Below are 18,941 nucleotides of genomic sequence, written 5' to 3' on the forward strand. Positions count from 1 at the left end.
CTGATTGATCCGTCAAGGATGGATAGGGACAGGGACAAGATGGCGGAGAGGATATTACACCTCACCCTAGAGATCCTCTTCCGGCTTACTGGAGAGGTGAGAGATTCTGATGACGTCACATTACATCATTCTTATCTATGGGAATAACAGATGGACAGAACTGGAGAGGTGAGGACTCTGGAAATGTCTGTAGTGAGATTTATTAATGTGTCTCTCCATAACCAGGATTACACAGTAGTGAAGAAGACCTCTAGTGAGCGCTGTCAGGACCCTGTGTCTGAGGGATGGGGAAGACCCCTGAGCCCAATCACGGGGCCTCCACCTCACCCCCTGATACATGAGGACATCAATGACCAGAAGATCCTAGAACTCACCTACAAGATGATTGAGCTGCTGACTGGAGAGGTGACACTGCTGGGAATGCTGGGACATTATACAGTAACGCTATGAAGGGATCGGGGGATGACGGTATCATTGTATGTGTCAGGTTCCTATAAGGTGTCAGGATGTCACCGTCTATTTCTCCATGGAGGAGTGGGAGTATTTAGACGGACACAAAGATCTGTACAAGGACGTCATGATGGAGATTCCCCAGCCCCTCACATCACCAGGTAATAGACAGGACTAAACACACACGGCCTATAATTATCTGTATGTAAGGAATGAATTCAGTCCTTGTATGTGTTTCCTCCAGTTCTATCCAGTGAGAGGACAACACCAGAGCGATGTCCCCGTCCTCTTCTTCCACAGGACTGTAAACAAGAAAGTCCAGATGTTCCTCAGGATCATCAGGTAGATGGAGAGAAGGTGCCATGACATCTCCCTATGATGTGTAGACGGCTGTGAAGGTCTTGTGCTCAGTCTTGTTTTGTCCTCCAATATTATATGTTTTATAAGTGTGTATGAAAATGGTAGAGATTGCAGGATTAGAGCTCATCATAAATGCAACTTCTCCATCTGTGACTTTTACAATATTTCTTTCAGGGTGAAGATCTGACCTATATTAATACCACAGGGACATATGTGAGTGGTGATGAATGGTGTAAAGAGGAGATACCTACAGACACAGGTGAGTAGAAACCACTAAATGCAGAGAATATGCCTTGTTGAATTCTTCAGACTATGTTCACAGTTGTTTTTAATGTGGATTTTAAAGATTTGGGACCCAAATGAAAGCCACTCTTTTTTGCCTTATTTTTTTATTAACACATTTTGACTATAAATTTTCAATGACCAAAACTGAAATGTTTCTTTACTCAGAGGAGTATCTAGAGGGGGAGCTGGCGGGGCATTTGCTCCAGGCGCAGTTGCCCCAGGCGCAGTTCCAGAGAGGCTCTGTTGGGCTGCATGATGCCGCGCTCTGAGATTCTCCCCGTTCCGTTTTGCCACCTTCCGTAGTGGGAGCCGGCTATTCTGAGTCCTGCTATCAAGCTGACAGCCCAGACTCAGAGGAAGTGCGGCGGGTGGCTCCTTGTGATCAATTGTAATGGTGTCTGTCAGACGCCATTACAATTGAACCCTGACCACCGACACTTCTGGGTCAGCGCGACATCATCAATGTGATCAGTTCAGCTGATCAGACTGTTGACGTCACTTGTCGTAGACACTGCCCACAGACGTAGCAAACAGCGGCGGTGGTGAATGCTCCAGTGGAGCTGAAGACACCGAAGAGGAACAACAGAGGGTGAGGGGGGCAGTATATACGGACACAATATGGAGGGTGGAATATATTGTATTTGTGTCCACATATCATGTAGAGAGATGGTGGGCAGGGTGGAAATAGGTATGACCACACAGCATGGAGAGAGGGTGGAAAGGAGGATGTATGGCCAAACAACATGGAGAGAGGATGGAGAGGAGGATGTATGTATGACTACACAGCATGGAGAGAGGGTGGAGAGGAGAAGGTATATATGGCCACACAGTATGGAGAGAGAGGGTGGAGAGGAGGAAGTATGTATGGCCACACAGCATGGAGAGAGAGCGTGGAGAGGAGGAAGTATGTATGGCCACACAGCATGGAGAGAGAGGGTGGAGAGGAGGAAGTATGTATGGCCACACAGCATGGAGAGAGAGGGTGGAGAGGAGGAAGTATGTATGGCCACACAGCATGGAGAGAGAGCGTGGAGAGGAGGAAGTATGTATGGCCACACAGTATGGAGAGAGAGGGTGGAGAGGAGGAAGTATGTATGGCCACACAGCATGGAGAGAGAGCGTGGAGAGGAGAAAGTATGTATTGCCACACAGCATGGAGAGAGAGGGTGGATAGGAGGAAGTATGTATGGTCACACAGCATGGAGAGAGAGCGTGGAGAGGAGGAAGTATATATGGCCACACAGTATGGAGAGAGAGGCTGAGGAAGAGTGATGTATATATGAAGACATTTGTGGAGAGAGGGAGGGGAGTGGGGATGTATTTGCACAGTATGGGGAACAATGAAGCAATGTATATAGATATAGCATGGGGAGAGAGGTTGAAGGAGGAATGTATACAGGCATAGTAGAGGGTGCGAGGTTGATGGTGCATATGAACACAGTGTGAGGAGCAATCGGGGGAAATTAATCTTGAAGACACAGTATGGGGAATTTCAGGACTGTATGTATGCGAGGGGGTAATTTTGAGGACACGTTATGGGCAGAAAATGGGCAGAATGGGTGCAGACACAGTATGGGGGAGCGAGGAGGAAATGTATGTGGACACAGTTTGGGGAGTGAGGGGGAATGAGTGCGGAGGTTGTGAGGAGACTGTGTGGTATGAAAAAAATTGAGGGGTATGGAGAGGGGGCAGCATGGGGGGGGGACAGTGTGAGGCCATAGCGAGAAGGGGTGCCTAATGATGGGACATACTATATTACAGTTCCAGAAGCAAGGACTAGGGGAAACTATATGCAACTGAGTAAGGAATTGGCTAAAAGATAGAAAACAAAGAGTAGTCATAAATGGTACATTCTCTAAATGGGCTATAGTCAGCAGTGGGGTGCCGCAGGGATCTGTGCTAGGACCGATTTCTTTTTAATCTCTTTATTAATGACTTTGTGGATGGGATTGATAGTAAAGTGTCCGTCCTTGCTGATGACACCAAACTATATAGCATATTAAAAACTGACCTTGATTGTACAATATTCCAAAAAGATCTGGATAAGATGTCAGAATGGGCGGATACTTGGCAAATGAGATTTAATGTTGATAAATGTAAAGTAATGCACCTAGGACAGAGTAATCCTATAGCTGCGTATACATCAAATGGAAGTAAACTCGGGTCTACAGAACAGGAGAAGGACTTGGGTATTCTTATTACAAATAAGCTGAGCAGCAGCACTCAATGTCAAGCAGCAGCTGCTAAAGCAAAAAGGATTTTTGGGTGTATAAAAAGAGAGATTAGATCCCGCGATCCCAACGTATTGTTACCCCTCTATAAATCACTTGTAAGGCCACATCTAGCATATGGGATCCAGTTTTGAGCTCCACATTTTAAAAAGGACATTCAGAAGTTAGTCGGTTCAAAGGCAATTAACTAGACTACTACATGGAATGAAAGGCCTCCCATATGTTGAAAAAGTTAGATATGTTTAGCTTAGAAAAAAAGATGTCTCAGAGGAGATCTCATATATATGTGTGGTCAATATAAAGGACTGGCACATGACTTATTTCTTCCAAAGACAATACTAAGAACCAGGGGGCATACACTGCGAGTGGAAGAAAAGCGATTCCGGCAGCTAAATAGGAAAGGGTTCTTTACAGTTAGAGCGGTCAGACTGTGGAATGCCCTACCACAAGAGGTAGTAATGGCAGATACTATAACCGCTTATAAAAAAAGGGCTGGATGATTTCCTCAGTACACACAACATTGTTGGTTATAAATGACTAAAGGGGGCTTTACACGCTACGATATCGTTAATGTTTTATCGTCGGGGTCACGTTGTTAGTGACGCACATCCGGCTTCATTAACGATATCGCATCATGTGACACTTACCAGCGACCTTAAGCGACCTCAAAAATGGTGAAAATCGTTCACCATGGAGATGTCGTCCCAAAACCAAAAATCGGGTATGGTTGATTATCGATGTTGTTCGTCGCTCCTGCGGCAGCACACATCGCTGTGTGTGACACCGCAGGAGCGAGAAACGTCTCCTTACCTGTCGCCGATCGCAATGCGGAAGGAAGGAGGTGGGCGGGATGTTACGTCCCACTCATCTCCACCTCTCCGCTTTGATTGGCCGGCCGCTTAGTGACGTCGCGGTGACATCGCTGTGATGCCGAATGTCCCTCCCCCTTGAAGCAGGGATTGTTCGCCGCTCACAGCGACGCCGCCAACCAGGTAAGTGCGTGTGGCGCTGCCATAGCGATAATGTTCGCTGCGGCAACGATCACACGATATCGCGCGCACGACAGGGGTGGGTGCTTTTGCGTACGATATCGCTAGCAATTGCTAGTGATATCGTAGCGTGTAAAGCCCGCTTTAGTGACCAAATGTAGAATTGATGGAGGAAGGGTGAACTAGATGGACCTAGGTCTTTTTTTTCAACCTAAGTAACTATGTAACTATAGTATAAAGACCGGGCAGTATAATGAGGACACAGTGTAGAAGACAGTGTGAAGAGGGTCTCAGTATGGAAAGGAGAGGGCAATGTGGTGGTCATGTACCATTAGAGGGACAGTGTATGCATCATATTTTGTGCAGAGAACACAGTGAGTGGCAATTATTTATTAAGGGGCACAGCGTAGGGCAGATATTTTTATATAGAAGTATAACCATTCCACTATACAGCTACAAGATGTATTAGTCATTGCTGAGGTCAGTGATTGGCTGAAGCGGTTACATGTTTGGCTGCAAGAGAAAGCATGGAGATTGGGAGAGGAGTGACTGGTCAACTCTCTGGAAATTAGGAAATTACTAATATTATCTCCCAAACACCCTTTAACCTTTTTATGACCGTATATACGGTAGTTTTAATTTTTTCGCTTTAATTTTTTTCTTCCCTTTCATGCAGGAAAAATAATTTTTGTAAAAAAAATCCTCCAATATCAGTGATGCCAAATGCCCTTTTTATGTATGTGGCTGTGTGTGGGAAATACATTTTTAAATTACTGATGATTTAACCTGTGTGAGAGCTTTTTTTTTCCGAGGCAAGCTGAAATTTTTACTGATTCCTTTTGTGGGTGGATAAAACATTTTGATCATTTTTTTTTTCTTTTTAATTGAAAATTTATGGGCTGATTTGCAGATAATAGAATCACAATAAATTATTTTTTTAATTATTTTTCTGCTTACAGCATTTACAATTTGGATAAATTGCTTTATTTCAATGGATCGGTCTTTTACGTACTTGGTGATACTAAATATGCTTATTTTTTATTTGTATTGGGATAAAAGGCGGTGATTCAAATATTATTTTAAATTCTTAAAAATAAATTTCTCTATCGCTTTCATTGGGGGACACAGGACCATGGGTGTATGCTGCTGTGACTAGGAGGCTGACACTAAGTGAACATAAAAAGAGTTAGCTCCTCCCTAGCAGTGTACACCCCTAGCCGGAGGCGGAACTATGCCAGTTTTTTGCTTAGTGTCGTAGGAGGCTGATGTGGGCCCATATCTCTGTGGGCCAACCTCAGCCTAGGCTATTTCTTTTTTCCGTTTTTTTTCATCCTATACGGCGCCGCTCAGCCTTCTCATCTTTTTTACGTTTTTTATCTCCTCTGCAGGGTTAAAGGCCCTGCATCAGAGAATACCCTCGCCTTTCCCTACGGGGTATCGTTCCCAGGGTTCCTTGAGGCTCGAGACGCCAGCCCCTATCCCCCTCCGGCCCCACGGTACCACTCCAGGGGCTGCTTGGGGTCCCACACGTTTATTGTTTATGGGCTCACTCCCCGTCGACCCCTATGGTACCGTCCCAAGGGGTGTTTCGGGTGGAGACGGCGAGGATGCTCTGCACTGGATGATCATCGCAAGCGCAGGAGCGCTCACAGCACCAGGCCTCCCCCAGCGTTCTTCCCTGATTCACTGGGCCCAGGCAAAGGATCACACACTGCAGCGCAGGAGCGCTCTGCAGTCTCCCCCACAGCCCCCCAGCAGCCCTCCCCTGGCACTTGCCAGCAGCAGCCGGCACTCACCGGGGGCCGCAGCAGCCAGGATGGGACCCAGGGATCTGGACACCGCGCAGGGACGCAGGTAAGCTCTGCTCCGTGCGCAGCGCTGCACTCCCGGCGGCCGCCGCTCACAAATTTAGTCCCCGGCTGTGGGCCTACCTTAGGCCGAAGCGCTCCGCCCCCCGTTTTGCGCGCGCGCGCGTGTCTTCCTGGCCCGCCCCCCGCTTTTTCTGCCCAGCAACAGCTGAACTCATCCCTAGCACGCCCCCTCAGTAAAAAAAAAAAAAAAGAGGCAAAAGCCCGCGTTTTTCTTGCAAATCGGCCCACCTCAGCACAGGCAGGCCACTGAGTAGCAGCATCTATTTTCCGGTGGCTGCCCCCGGCTACTCTGAGCCTCCTGCTGACCCGGGGAGGACACAGGCCTGGGTGAGTGCTGTTTCTCATTAGGATCAGCAACTTTTCTTACACTTTTTTCTCCCCACTTTTTTCCTTCCTATCTCCTGTCTCCTCCCTAGTGTCTCTAGTAGGAGCCCCTGAGCAGCCATGCCTAACTCTAAGTCTTCCCGATCCCTTTCATAATGCATTTTGCGTGCTCGTCCTGCAACGAAAAATTCTCCCAAGGCCAGCTTGCGTCCCTGACCCACAGCCCACGCAGATTGCCCCAGACGCCGCCGGCACCCCCATCCCACTCGCTACTGCAGCAGTATGCGCTCCCTCCCCCGGAGTGGCTGACTTCTTTCTCCCAGTCGGTGGATTCCCTGTCGAGGGCGTCTCTGACCATCGCACAGGCTTTGCAGTCGCTCCATACGCTCAGCCAGGCCCCGCAGGTCCAGCCGTCGCAGGAAGACAGTCGGTCTGACCCAGACCCGACTACTGGAGCGAGGAAGCGGACCCGCACGGTGTCGTCTTCCAATTCCTCCCAGAGGTTACTCTCCCCTCCAAGGCCCGAGTGCCACTCGTCTCCGAGACCGTCTAACGATTCAGGGGAAGAGTCGGATGCAGCCTCCCTTCTGGTTTCGGATCATTCAGCCGATGTCAGGCGTATGGTGGACAGCCTGGTCGACGCGGTGTATACGACGCTGAAGCTACAGCCGGACCCTGCAACCACCCAGAGCTCACAGGTATCTTTCAAACGACTTAAATGTGTTCACAGGTATTTCTGCGATCATCCAGAGTTCGCTGAGATCTTACGCAAGCACAGACGGCAACCGAACAGGACGTTCAACAGCGGTAAGTCGATTGATTTACACTATCCCTTCCCCGAGGATCTCAGGAAGGAATGGGCGGGCTCACCAGTGGTCGACCCTCCGGTCTCCCGCCTGGCCTCGCATACAGTCCTATCTCTGCCGCAGGGAACATCGCTCCGTGATGCCACGGACCGGAACATCGAGAGATTCACCCGCTCGGCTTTTGAGGCGGCAGGCGCGGCCCTGTCTCCGCCCTTCGCCGCCCTCTGGGTAGCTAAGGCCATGGTGACCTGGGCCGACACCCTCCGCAGAGGCTTCGCTCGCAGTCTGGCGATCCCGAGCTCGTCAACATGGCGGCACAGATTGCTCTGGCGGGTGAGTACATCATTAACGCATCTCTGTCTACAGCCAATTGCGCAGCACAAGCGGCCATCAACACGGTGGCAATCCGCCGGGCGGTCTGGCTCAGAGCCCGGAATGCAGACGCGGCTTCAAAGAAATCCCTTACCGCCCTCCCGTTTGCAGGAGGCCGCCTGTTTGGGGACAGGCTCGATCAGATTATCACCGAGGCTACGGGAGAGAAAAGCACCTCCCTTCCCCAACTGAGACCAAGATGTGTGCCGCGCCGCCAGCCGACCTCAGGTTTTCGCCCTTTTCGCATCTTCAGTTCCCCGACACAGCCTAGGAGGAACAGATCCCCGCAGAGAAGCAGGAAGAACCCGTCTTTCAAGACAAATCCCTCCTGGCGTTCCAGACCACGCCAACCTGCCAAACCAGCATCTAGATCTCAGCGATACACCTCCAAATGACTCGTGGTCTTCGCGCATCAGCGCAGACTAGGTGGGGGGGCGCCTTTCTCTTTTCCAACGCGTCTGGATCCCCTTGATCACAGACGCTTGGGTCAGAGAAATCCTAGTCTCGGGTTACAAGATAGAATTTACGTCAATTCCTCCAAGTCGGTTCACTGCCTTACCGTTTGGTCTTGCGTCTGCGCCTCGAGTGTTCACGAAAGTCATGGCGGCTGCCATGTCGATCCTACACTCCAGAGGTGTTTTGGTAATTCCATACATACCTGGACGACTTGCTGATCAAAGGGTCCTCTTTCAACGACTGTCGTCTAAGTGTCCAGATCACCATGGACACTCTATCCCGTCTCGGTTGGCTCATCAATCGGAAGAAGTCCTCGTTGACCCCGGCTCGCCGGATTACCGTCCTAGGCATGGAGTTCGATACCATCCAAGGACGCGTGTTCCTTCCACAGGAATAGATTGTCTCCCTCCGGAAGGACGTCCAGACCCTCCACCACTCCAGAGCGGTGTCCATACGATTTGGTATGAGGGCCCTCGGCCGAATGGTGGCGGCAATAGAGGCGGTTCCGTTTGCCCGCTTCCACCTTCGTCCTCTTCAGCTATCTCTGCTGCACAATTGGGACAAGTCTCTATTCACCTTGAATCGCAAGATACATTTGTCCCCGGAAGTCCGCCACTCGCTGCGCTGGTGGACCAACAGCCAGAATCTCGTCAAAGGAACGTCGTTCTTACTTGTGCACTGGAAGACAGTCACCACCGATGCCAGCCTGCTGGGCTGGGGAGCGGTCTTCCATGAACACACGGCTCACGGTCAGTGGTCCTACCAGGAAAGCCGGCTCCCGATCAATGTTTTGGAGTTAAAAGCAGTCCTACGAGCCCTGCAAGCCTTTCAGCGCCTTCTCCAGGGGTCTCCAATCAGGATACAATCAGACAACGCCACCGCGGTGGCATACATCAATTATCAGGGCGTCACGAGGAGCCTCATGGCAATGAGAGAGGTGAAGAGGATCATACAGTGGACAGAGTCTCACCACGCCAGGATCTCCGCGGTACATTTCCCCGGCGTGGAAAACTGGGCGGCCGACTACCTCAGCAGACAGGGTCTGGCGTCGGGCGAATGGTCTCTCAACAGAGAGGTTTTCGAGCAGATTTGCCACAGGTGGGGGACTCCGGATGTGGACCTGATGGCCTCGCGGTTCATCAATCAAGTCCCACAGTTCATATCCCGCTACCACGACCAGCAGGCGCTAGGAGTCGACGCCCTCATTCTTCCGTGGAATCAGTTCAGACTACCATTCATCTTTCCGCCGCTGCCACTGATCCCAAGAGTCCTCAAGAAAATCAAGGCAGAGGGCATTCCGGTGATTCTCATCGCCCCAGAATGGCCCAGGCGAGCACGATTCGCAGAACTCGCACAGCTCGTCGCAGACACCCCATGGCGGCTTCCGGATCGGCCGGACCTGCTGTCTCAGGGTCCGCTCTTCCATCAAAATTCAGGGGTTCTCAATTTAACGGCATGGCTCTTGAATCCTGGCTGTTAGCCCAGTCAGGATTTGCTCCAGGAGTGAGTCACACTATGATTAGGGCTCGAAAGCCTTCATCTTCAAAGATCTACTACCGCACCTGAAAGGCCTTTTTTCAGTGGTGCGAGGTCAACGGCAATCGCTCCCCGCTAGTTCTGTCACTACCGACGCTTCTAGCGTTACTTCAGGCAGGGTTGCAAGCGGGTCTCTCGCTGGCAACCATCAAGGGGCAGGTTTCGGCTTTGTCGGTTCTTTTCCAAAGAAATCTAGCATCACGTCCGCAGGTCAAGACGTTCATCCAAGGAGTCACTCATCTGAATCCGCCCTATCGGGCTCCGCTAGAACCATGGGATCTTAATCTGGTTTTAGGATCCCTCCAACTGGCTCCATTTGAACCACTCAAAAAATCTTCATTCTCACACTTATCCTGGAAAGTGGTCTTTTTGGTGGCGGTCACTTCAATCAGGAGAACGTCTGAACTGGCAGCTCTTTCGTGACGTTCACCTTTTCTTGTTTTTCACCAGGACAAGGTTGTCCTGCGCCCGTCTCCGGAGTTCCTGCCGAAGGTGGTGTCTCCTTTTCACCTGAATGAGGAGATCGTGCTTCCATCTTTTTGTCCGGCACCCACTCGCTCCTTGGAAAGGTCACTACACACTCTGGACTTAGTACGAGCGCTTAGGACTTACGTCTCGAGAACTGCGCCTTTCCGCAAATCAGACAACCTGTTCGTCCTGCCTTCTGGTTCCAAGAAGGGCATGCCGGCGTCCAAGGCTACCATTGCCAGATGGATCAGGTCAGCCATTTCGGAGTCCTACCGAATCAGGGACAAGTCCCCTCCGAGGGGAGTAAGAGCCCATTCCACCCGTGCAGTTGGGGCGTCTTGGGCAATCAGGCACTAGGCTTCAGCCGAGCAAGTCTGCAAAGCCGCAACGTGGTCCAGTCTTCATACCTTCACCAGGTTTTACAAGGTCCACACCCAGGCATCAGCAGATGCCTGCCTTGGGAGAAAGGTGTCGCACACCTCTAAAAAGGTAGTAAACATTTGTACAGAACTTTCCTACAGAATTTGTGTGTTTGTTTTGGATCTGTAGGACGGCTTATCTACCCACCCAGGGACTGCTTTTGGACGTCCCATGGTCCTGTGTCCCCCAATGAAAGCGATAGAGAAAGAAGGATTTTTGTGTACTCACCGTAAAATCTCTTTCTCTGAGTCTTCATTGGGGGACACAGCACCCACCCTGTTTGGATTGTGAGGTCTTCATTTACCGGATGTTTCCCGATGTTGTTCGCGGGTCACCTTTGTTTCCATCCGGCTATGATATATATTACGTGCCCATAAGGCACTGTGTTTTTCACCACACATTTTTTCTCTTGTATTACATTGTTAGTTATGGTTGTTCAGGTCTCTCCTACTACTGCTTTTGCTGTAAACTGGCATAGTTCCGCCTCCGGCTCGGGGTGTACACTGCCAGGGAGGAGCTAACTCTTTTTATGTTCACTTAGTGTCAGCCTCCTAGTCACAGCAGCATACACCCATGGTCCTGTGTCCCCCAATGAAGACTCAGAGAAAGAGATTTTACGGTGAGTACACAAAAATCCTTCTATTTTTTTTTTTAGTCCTTTTAGACGACTTTAATCTGCAACCATTTCATTGCTTGTTCTATATACTTGTTCTATATACTTCAACATAATTGTGTTGCAGTATGTAGAAAAATTAGGCATGTGGCTGTCATGGAAGAATGAGACAGAGACACCACCTAATATCCTGTTTCACTCAAAATAAGACAGAGTATTACCATATGTCCCCAAAAATAAGACACTGTCTCATATTAGTTTTTTGCCCTGAAAAATGGACTAGGACTTATTTTTGGGGTAGGACTTATTCTTGGGGAAACTCAGTTGTTGAAAAGTTGAACCCGTCCAAAAAAAGCAGACCCCCCCTCCTTCCTAGGAGAATCATACTTATCCAACCCTGGACATCGGTGTCACTACGAGGTCCTCCTGTGATCTTCAGCAGGTGCTCCCAGCAGGTACTGTGGTCCTCCCTTGCTTCAGACCAACACTCACACACAACAAATCGCAAATACTGATATACACACACAAATCAATATACACACACACACACACTTCAGATCGAATATACACACACATCAGATTACACACACATCACATTGCACACACACAATCACACATCAGATTGCACACGCACACACAACATCCGATGATACCTATTGCTGGCCAGCAGGGAAACGTGGGTTGCAGTGCAGTGGAGCGTGAGGACCTGCGGTGGAATGCATAGAGGACCTGCAGTGGAACACATTGATGCATTCCACCGAAGGTCCTCCGTGCATTCCACCGCAGGTCCTTGTGCTCCACTGCACTGTGTCCCAGGTTTCCCTGCTGGCCAGAAGTGATCGGTATCATTGGATGTGGTGAGTGTGTGTGCGTGATCTGATGTGTGCTGGTGGGCGTTCCATTGCAGGTCCCCCCTTTTAGCGTCTGGTGAGTATGACTGCGGGGACTTCTATCTTCTCTTCTTTTGGTGTGTCTGCTTTCTATAATGAATTGTCCTGCAATATCTTTATCTTTTTTATTTGCATGGACACTTCATTATTGAACCACTACTAGGGCTTATTTTCGGGGTAGGGCTTATATATTAGGCCCTATACCAAAAAGGATAAAAATTCCTGTTAGGGCTTATTTTCAGGGAAACACGGTACATTGTTTTTTGCTCCAAAAGATCGGTTAGGGCTTATTTTCAGGGCATGTCTTACTTTTTTTCCATGAACAACAATCCACATTTATTCTTGGGAAAAAAAAAACCATTTATTCCAACATAATCATATCACATTGAGAAACATCACCATGATTCTCCAAACCCTGTGTGTAACCCATGTAGCATACACACATGTGTATACTATAATATCCACAAACCCCGTGTGTACCACGTGTAGTATACACCTATGTATGTATGTATGTATGTATGTGTATATATCTAATATATAAAGCTGAATGTGTGTGTGTGTATGTAAGTGTGTGTATGTGTGTGTGTATGTCCGGGATTGGCATCCGCACCGTCGCAGCTACAGCCACAAAATTTTGCACACTCACACTTCTGGACCCTTAGAGCGTCATAGGCTATGTTTCGAGAGGAAATTTTAACCCCGCTCTTTACAGTTATTCGCCAAAAAACCTGCCTCCATTAAAGCGAATGGAGCTGGGAGCCACAGTGCAGCCAGAACTTCAGAAGAATGCGCAGCCACGCCCTTATATGGAATGTTGGCGTGTCACAATGCAGCCAGGGAAAGAGGCAGACACAGACAGAGTATGAAACAGACATAGACAGGCTAAGAGACAAATACAAAGAGACAGAAAAACAGACAGACTGACAGGGAAAGAGAGGGAAAGCGAGAGACAGGTAAAGAGACAGACACAGACAGGTAAAGAGACAGACACAGACAGGTAAAGAGACAGACACAGACAGGTAAAGAGGCAGACACAGGGAAAGAGGCAGACACAGGGAAAGAGGCAGACACAGGGAAAGAGGCAGACACAGGGAAAGAGGCAGACACAGGGAAAGAGGCAGACACAGGGAAAGAGGCAGACACAGGGAAAGAGGCAGACACAGGGAAAGAGGCAGACACAGGGAAAGAGGCAGACACAGGGAAAGAGGCAGACAGACAGGGAAAGAGATAGATAGCCAGGGAAAGAGACAGACAGTCAGAGACAGACAGGGAAAGAGACAGACAAAGATAGAGAGATCGAGAGAGATATATACAGAGGGGGAGACAGACAGAGAATTGGAGAGAAACAAAGAGACAGTTACTATCCCGGGCGTTAATATATTCTATTTATACATTCTATCCCGGGAATGTTAATACATTCTATTTTGTTAACAGCAGTTATTAACCCGGGCGAAGTCGGGTAGTACAGCTAGTATATCTATATATATCTCTATATCTCTATATCTCTATCTCTATCTCTAGAGAGAAACACACACTACACATATGTACTAGCCTGTCTCCTCTTCAACATTATACTCCTCCAATTAAGAAACTTTTGGTGACAACATAGTCACATCACCTTGATGTCACGAAGGTCCTTAAGCAGTCTTATCAGAGCAGGATAGAAACGCTGGGGGCCCTGTGAAATTCCCCATTTTGATCTGCCTTCCACCTAAAGCCAGTCCTCTATACCAACCTGCCTCCTTGTCTGTTCCTTTAGACTCCTGCAATTAAAAGACTGTTGGTTTCATCATAGTCACATGACTGTTAAGTCACCGAAGGTCGTTAAACAATTTTAACCTCGGAATACAAACACTTGGGTCCTAATTGAGTGAGGGTCCTGAGAACTTGCACTCTGACTACCACTATCGCCCTCCCTGACTGTAACAAGGTCTTATTTTGGGAGTAGGGCTTGTATTTCAAGCCAAAAATCCTGTTAAATCATGCTAGGGCTTATTTTCTGGGTAGGTCTCATTTTGAGGGAAAGAAAGTACCAGTGACTTACAGGCCCCTTTTATGAGTGTTTCCTGAACATCATACTGGAAATGATTAGTGACAAGTGAAGTCAAACATGAACGTATGGAGAAGAAGACTTAAGAGAAGTGAAAATTTTAAAGAGCATAACCTGGTGACCTAATATAATAATCTATAAGTCCTTACTTTGTGGTCTAATGTCTTAGTCTGTTGATTAATTGAATTGCATTACACTTTGTATGAAAATGTTATAAAATATAAAATAATATAATTTCAATGCAGTGTTACTGAAAAATCATATCACTTTTATTATTGGCAGATAACTGTACCAGGACTGCAGAGAGAAATCTGATATTTTCAAACTTTGCAGCAGATGATTCTTTTGTCAAATCAGATACAAGTGAAGAACATTCTATTACGCCAGATACCCATCAAGCCCTTCTCAGAAAAAATCTTTCATGTGATCCATTACAGCAAGTTCTATCTTGTGCATCATCAAAAACCAAAATGCAAAACAAAATTAATATAAGGGTTATTGAACACGAAATAGCTCACACATGGGAGGAAACATTTTCATGTTCAGAATGTGGGAAATGGTTTACAGAGAAATCACATCTTGTTACACATCAGAGAATTCACACTGGGGAGAAGCCATTTTCATGCTCAGAATGTGGGAAATGCTTTAATCATAAAAAAAATTTTGTTACTCATCAGAGAATTCACACAGGGCAGGAGCCATATTCATGTTCAGAATGTGGGAAATGCTTTAATCGGAAAACAAGTTTTGTTACACATCAGAAAAGCCACACAGGGGAGAGGCCATTTTCATGTTCAGAATGTGGCAAATGTTTTATAGAGAAATCATATCTTGTTAAACATCAGAAAATTCACATAGGGGAGAAGCCATTTTCATGTTCAGAATGTGGGAAATGTTTTTTAGAGAAATCATATCTTGTTAAACATCAGAAAGTTCACATAGGGGAAATGCCATATTCATGTTTAGAATGTGGGAAATGTTTCAGTCGAAAAATAAATTATGTTACGCATCAGAGAACTCATACAGGGGAAAAGCCATTTTCTTGTTCAGAATGTGGGAAATGTTTTATAGAAAAATCATATCTTGTTAAACACCAGAAAATTCACACAGGGGAGAAACCATTTTCATGTCCAGAATGTGGTAAATGTTTTAATCGGAAAACCAACTTTGTTACACATCAGAAAATTCACACAGGGGAGAAGCCATTTTCATGTTCAGAATGTGGGAATCTGTATAGTGAGAAAGCAAAACTTGTTAAACATCTAAGAATTCACACAGGAGAGAAACCTTTTTCATGTTCAGAATGTGGAAAAAATTTTAGTCGAAAAACAAATCTTGTTAGACATCAGAGAACTCACACTGGAGAACAATCACTTAGTTTCAATGTTGAAAATGTTTTATAGAGAATTGACACATTGATAGACATCATAGAACATGTACAAGAAAAACATTAGTCAAAATCAGTCACATCTAAGTTAATAAGATGATGTTAATTAGATTGAGCCTAGGGCATGCATAGACAAAGTTAATTGCCCCGCCACCACAAAAGAAACAAGAATTACTCGATGGAGTAATGGTATGTAAGTGCAGCAGAAGACGAGCGTACTTCCCAACTTGTAGAGGTAGAGAAGAGAGTGTTGATTTATATATACTTAAAGAAATTCTGCTACTAGAATATTTCCTTAGTGTCCCACCCAGTACAGTTCCTTTTCTATAGCATACAAAAAGGATGTCTCCCTGCTCCCTTTTAATAGTGCATTTTCCCACAATTTAATGTTCCCACAAAGGATTCCCGCAAACAGTGTGATGTTTACACAGATTCCCCCACAGAACCTTCCAGTCATGTTACCAGTGTGACCCCCAACACTGTATGATGTCTCCACAGTGCTCTCAATACAATATTATGCTTCCACATTCTGTTCAATAATAGTGCGAGGCCATCATAGTGCCCCAATATGGTATAATGCCCCCATATTGCCCTCAGTATATTGAGGGTGCCACAGTACCCTAAATATAGTTTGATGCCCCCTCAGTATCCCCCTAATATAGTTTGAACCCTTCAGTGTCTCCAATTACAGTTTGAGGCCATCAATGTGGCCTCAACATAGTGTGATTCACCTATGGTTCCCCAATTCAGTATTATGCCCCCATAAAGCTAAGAAATACAGTATGAGGCCGCTACTGTTCCTTTCAGTACAGTATGATTTGCTCCCTAATACAGTATGATGCTCCCTAAGTGCCCCCTAATACAATGTGATGTGCCCATCAATACCATATGATGCTCCCTAAGTGCCACCTAATAGAACACAGAAAAATGCAATGACATAATTTCAAAAATACTCACCCAATCTCGTTCCCCAAATGCAGTGTTTTGGTCTGTTCTATGTGGACTAAGGGGTAATTTACACGTTGCGACATCGCATCCGAAATATCGTCGGGGTCACGTCGTTAGTGACGCACATCCGGCGCCGGTAACGACATCACAACGTGTAAATCCTAGACCCGCCGATAAACAATTGCAAAAGCGTCGAAAATCGGTGATCTGTGTAGCGTCGGTCATTTTCATAATGTTGGGTCGACCGCAGGTACGATGTTGTTTGTCACTCCTGCGGCACCACACATCGCTGTGTGTAAACCCGCTGGAGCGACAAACATCTCCTTACCTGCGTCCCGATGGCAATGCGGAAGGGAGAAGGTGGGCGGGATGTTATGTCCCGCTCATCTCCGCCCCTCCACTTCTATTGGCCGGCTGATTAGTGACGTCGCTGTGACACTGAACGCACCTCCCCCTGAAGGAGGGATAGTTCGGCGGTCACAGCGACGTCGCCGAGCAGGTATGTGCGTCTGAAGCTGCCGTAGTGATAATGTTCGCTACAGCAGCAATCACCACATATCGCATGTGCGACAGGGGCGGGTACTATCGCCCTCAGCATCGCTAGCCGATGCTAGCGATGTCACAACGTGCAAAGTACACCTAAGGGGCACTTTGCACGTTGCGACATCGCAAGCCGATGCTGCGATGTCGCACGCGATAGTCCCTGCCCCCGTCGCAGGTACGATATCTTGTGATAGCTGGCGTAGCGAAAATTATCGCTACGCCAGCTTCACATGCACTCACCTGCCCTACGACCGTCGCTCTGGCCGGCGACCCGCTTCCTTCCTAAGGGGGCGGGTCGTGCGGCGTCATAGCGACGTCACACGGCAGGCGGCCAATAGCGGCGGAGGGGCGGAGATGAGCAGGATGTAAACATCCCGCCCACCTCCTTCCTTCCGAATAGCTGCCGGCGGCAGGTAAGGTGATGTTCCTCGCTCCTGCGGTGTCACACACAGCGATGTGTGCTGCCGCAGGAACGAGGAACAAAATCGTACCTGTCGCAGCACCGGCATTATGGAAATGTCGGAAAATACACCTTTTGCGCTCGTTCATCGTATCATCTAGGATTTACACACTACGATGTCGAAAGTGACGCCAGATGTGCGTCACTTTCGATTTGACCCCACCAACATCGCACGTGCGATGTTGCAACGTACAAAGCCGCCCTAAGACTCCGCACAGCAATCACGATCTAGTAATTTAATTTTGCCTGCTGCTCTAGAACTAATATGCTCTAGCTAAATAATGTATCAATGAGCTGATGGCTCCACCATTGTATTTAACTTTATGTGTGTCCTAAAGATGCGGAAATCATTGAAACTTCGACACACCAGGCCCTTCCCTGGCTCACCGGCTTCAAAACAGCCCCATGGTCTGCAAACGTCTGGCTGTATACCACTGGATGATGCCAGTTAAGAATCAAATAGCAGCCTTGGCAGTTAACCCTATTATGTACAGTAGTATCTCACAACGGCAAATGTCACATCAAGTGGAAGAGAAAAGTGTTGGACAAGCCCTTTGAAACCTATTATCAATTATGATTAAAAATCTGCATTGAAAACTTAGTTCTTTGTGTGATCTATGTTTCTTTACCCAGCGTTGCCCAGGATAGTGTCTCTTTGTCTCTCACCCTCTGTCTGTCTCCCTCTCTGTCTGTCTCTCTCTATGTCCATGTCTGTCTATGTCTGTCTCTCGCCCTACCTGTCTCTCTGTCTTCCTCTCGCCCTGTCTGCCTTCCTCTCCGTCTGCCTCTCTGTAGATCTCTCTCTCTCTGTGTCTCTCGATTTGCCTGTTTCAGTCTGTCTCTCTGTCTCCACTGTAATCATACCGACTGACACATCAGCTGTCTTATACTAAAAATATCTTTCATTCCCTATAGCAACCAGATTAACGACCTGTATCTCCCAGCTCCATTGACTTTAAAGTAAACAAGTTTTTTGGTGAGTAACTGTAAAGCTCGGGGTTAAATTTCCCCCTCAACACATAGTCTATGACTTTCCTTGAGTCAAATGAGGTGGCTGTGCAAAATTTCCTAATTGTAAATGCAACACTGTGATTCCTTTAGCGGTCATACATACACACAGTTTTATATACGGTATGAGTTTATTTAGATATGTAGATATTGACTTGGAAGATAAGTGTCATGCGTCTGGATTCGAACCCTTGAGCCTCTGGTTGGCTTCTCTGTCCGCCGAACCACAGCACATACAACTTTTGTTTTGGTGTTTAGTGTCTGTTAACCTTGTTAGTTCTATTAGGATAACGGGTGTATTAATTTACACATTTGTTTGCACAATCACCTTTCAGGTGTGGCTTTTAATACTGTCCCTCTGCTGGTATTTCCTGCTAATGTGATATTTTAAATTGGATGTCCAGCCATGCTGTTGTTTATTCCGGTCAGTTGAAAACCAGCTAGGGATCATCTCTCTGCTGTTTATATTCGTTA

The 18,941-nt window shown here is 47.3% G+C and overlaps 1 protein-coding gene across 1 annotated transcript in view; it reads left to right on the forward strand.

Annotated features, from left to right (window-relative positions):
• Nucleotides 1-18,941, forward strand: part of LOC142311951 (uncharacterized) — a 60,578-nt gene continuing 41,637 nt past the window's right edge. The window contains exons 1-6 of the mRNA XM_075350820.1: nt 1-96; nt 226-405; nt 488-611; nt 695-792; nt 985-1,069; nt 14,404-15,458. Coding sequence (XP_075206935.1) covers nt 19-96; nt 226-405; nt 488-611; nt 695-792; nt 985-1,069; nt 14,404-15,458 — 1,620 coding nt within the window. The 5' untranslated portion in view covers nt 1-18. The remainder of the gene's footprint in view (nt 97-225; nt 406-487; nt 612-694; nt 793-984; nt 1,070-14,403; nt 15,459-18,941) is intronic.

Source organism: Anomaloglossus baeobatrachus, chromosome 5 (genome assembly GCF_048569485.1).
Source record: "Anomaloglossus baeobatrachus isolate aAnoBae1 chromosome 5, aAnoBae1.hap1, whole genome shotgun sequence".
In the NCBI taxonomy this organism is placed as follows: Eukaryota; Metazoa; Chordata; class Amphibia; order Anura; family Aromobatidae; genus Anomaloglossus; species Anomaloglossus baeobatrachus.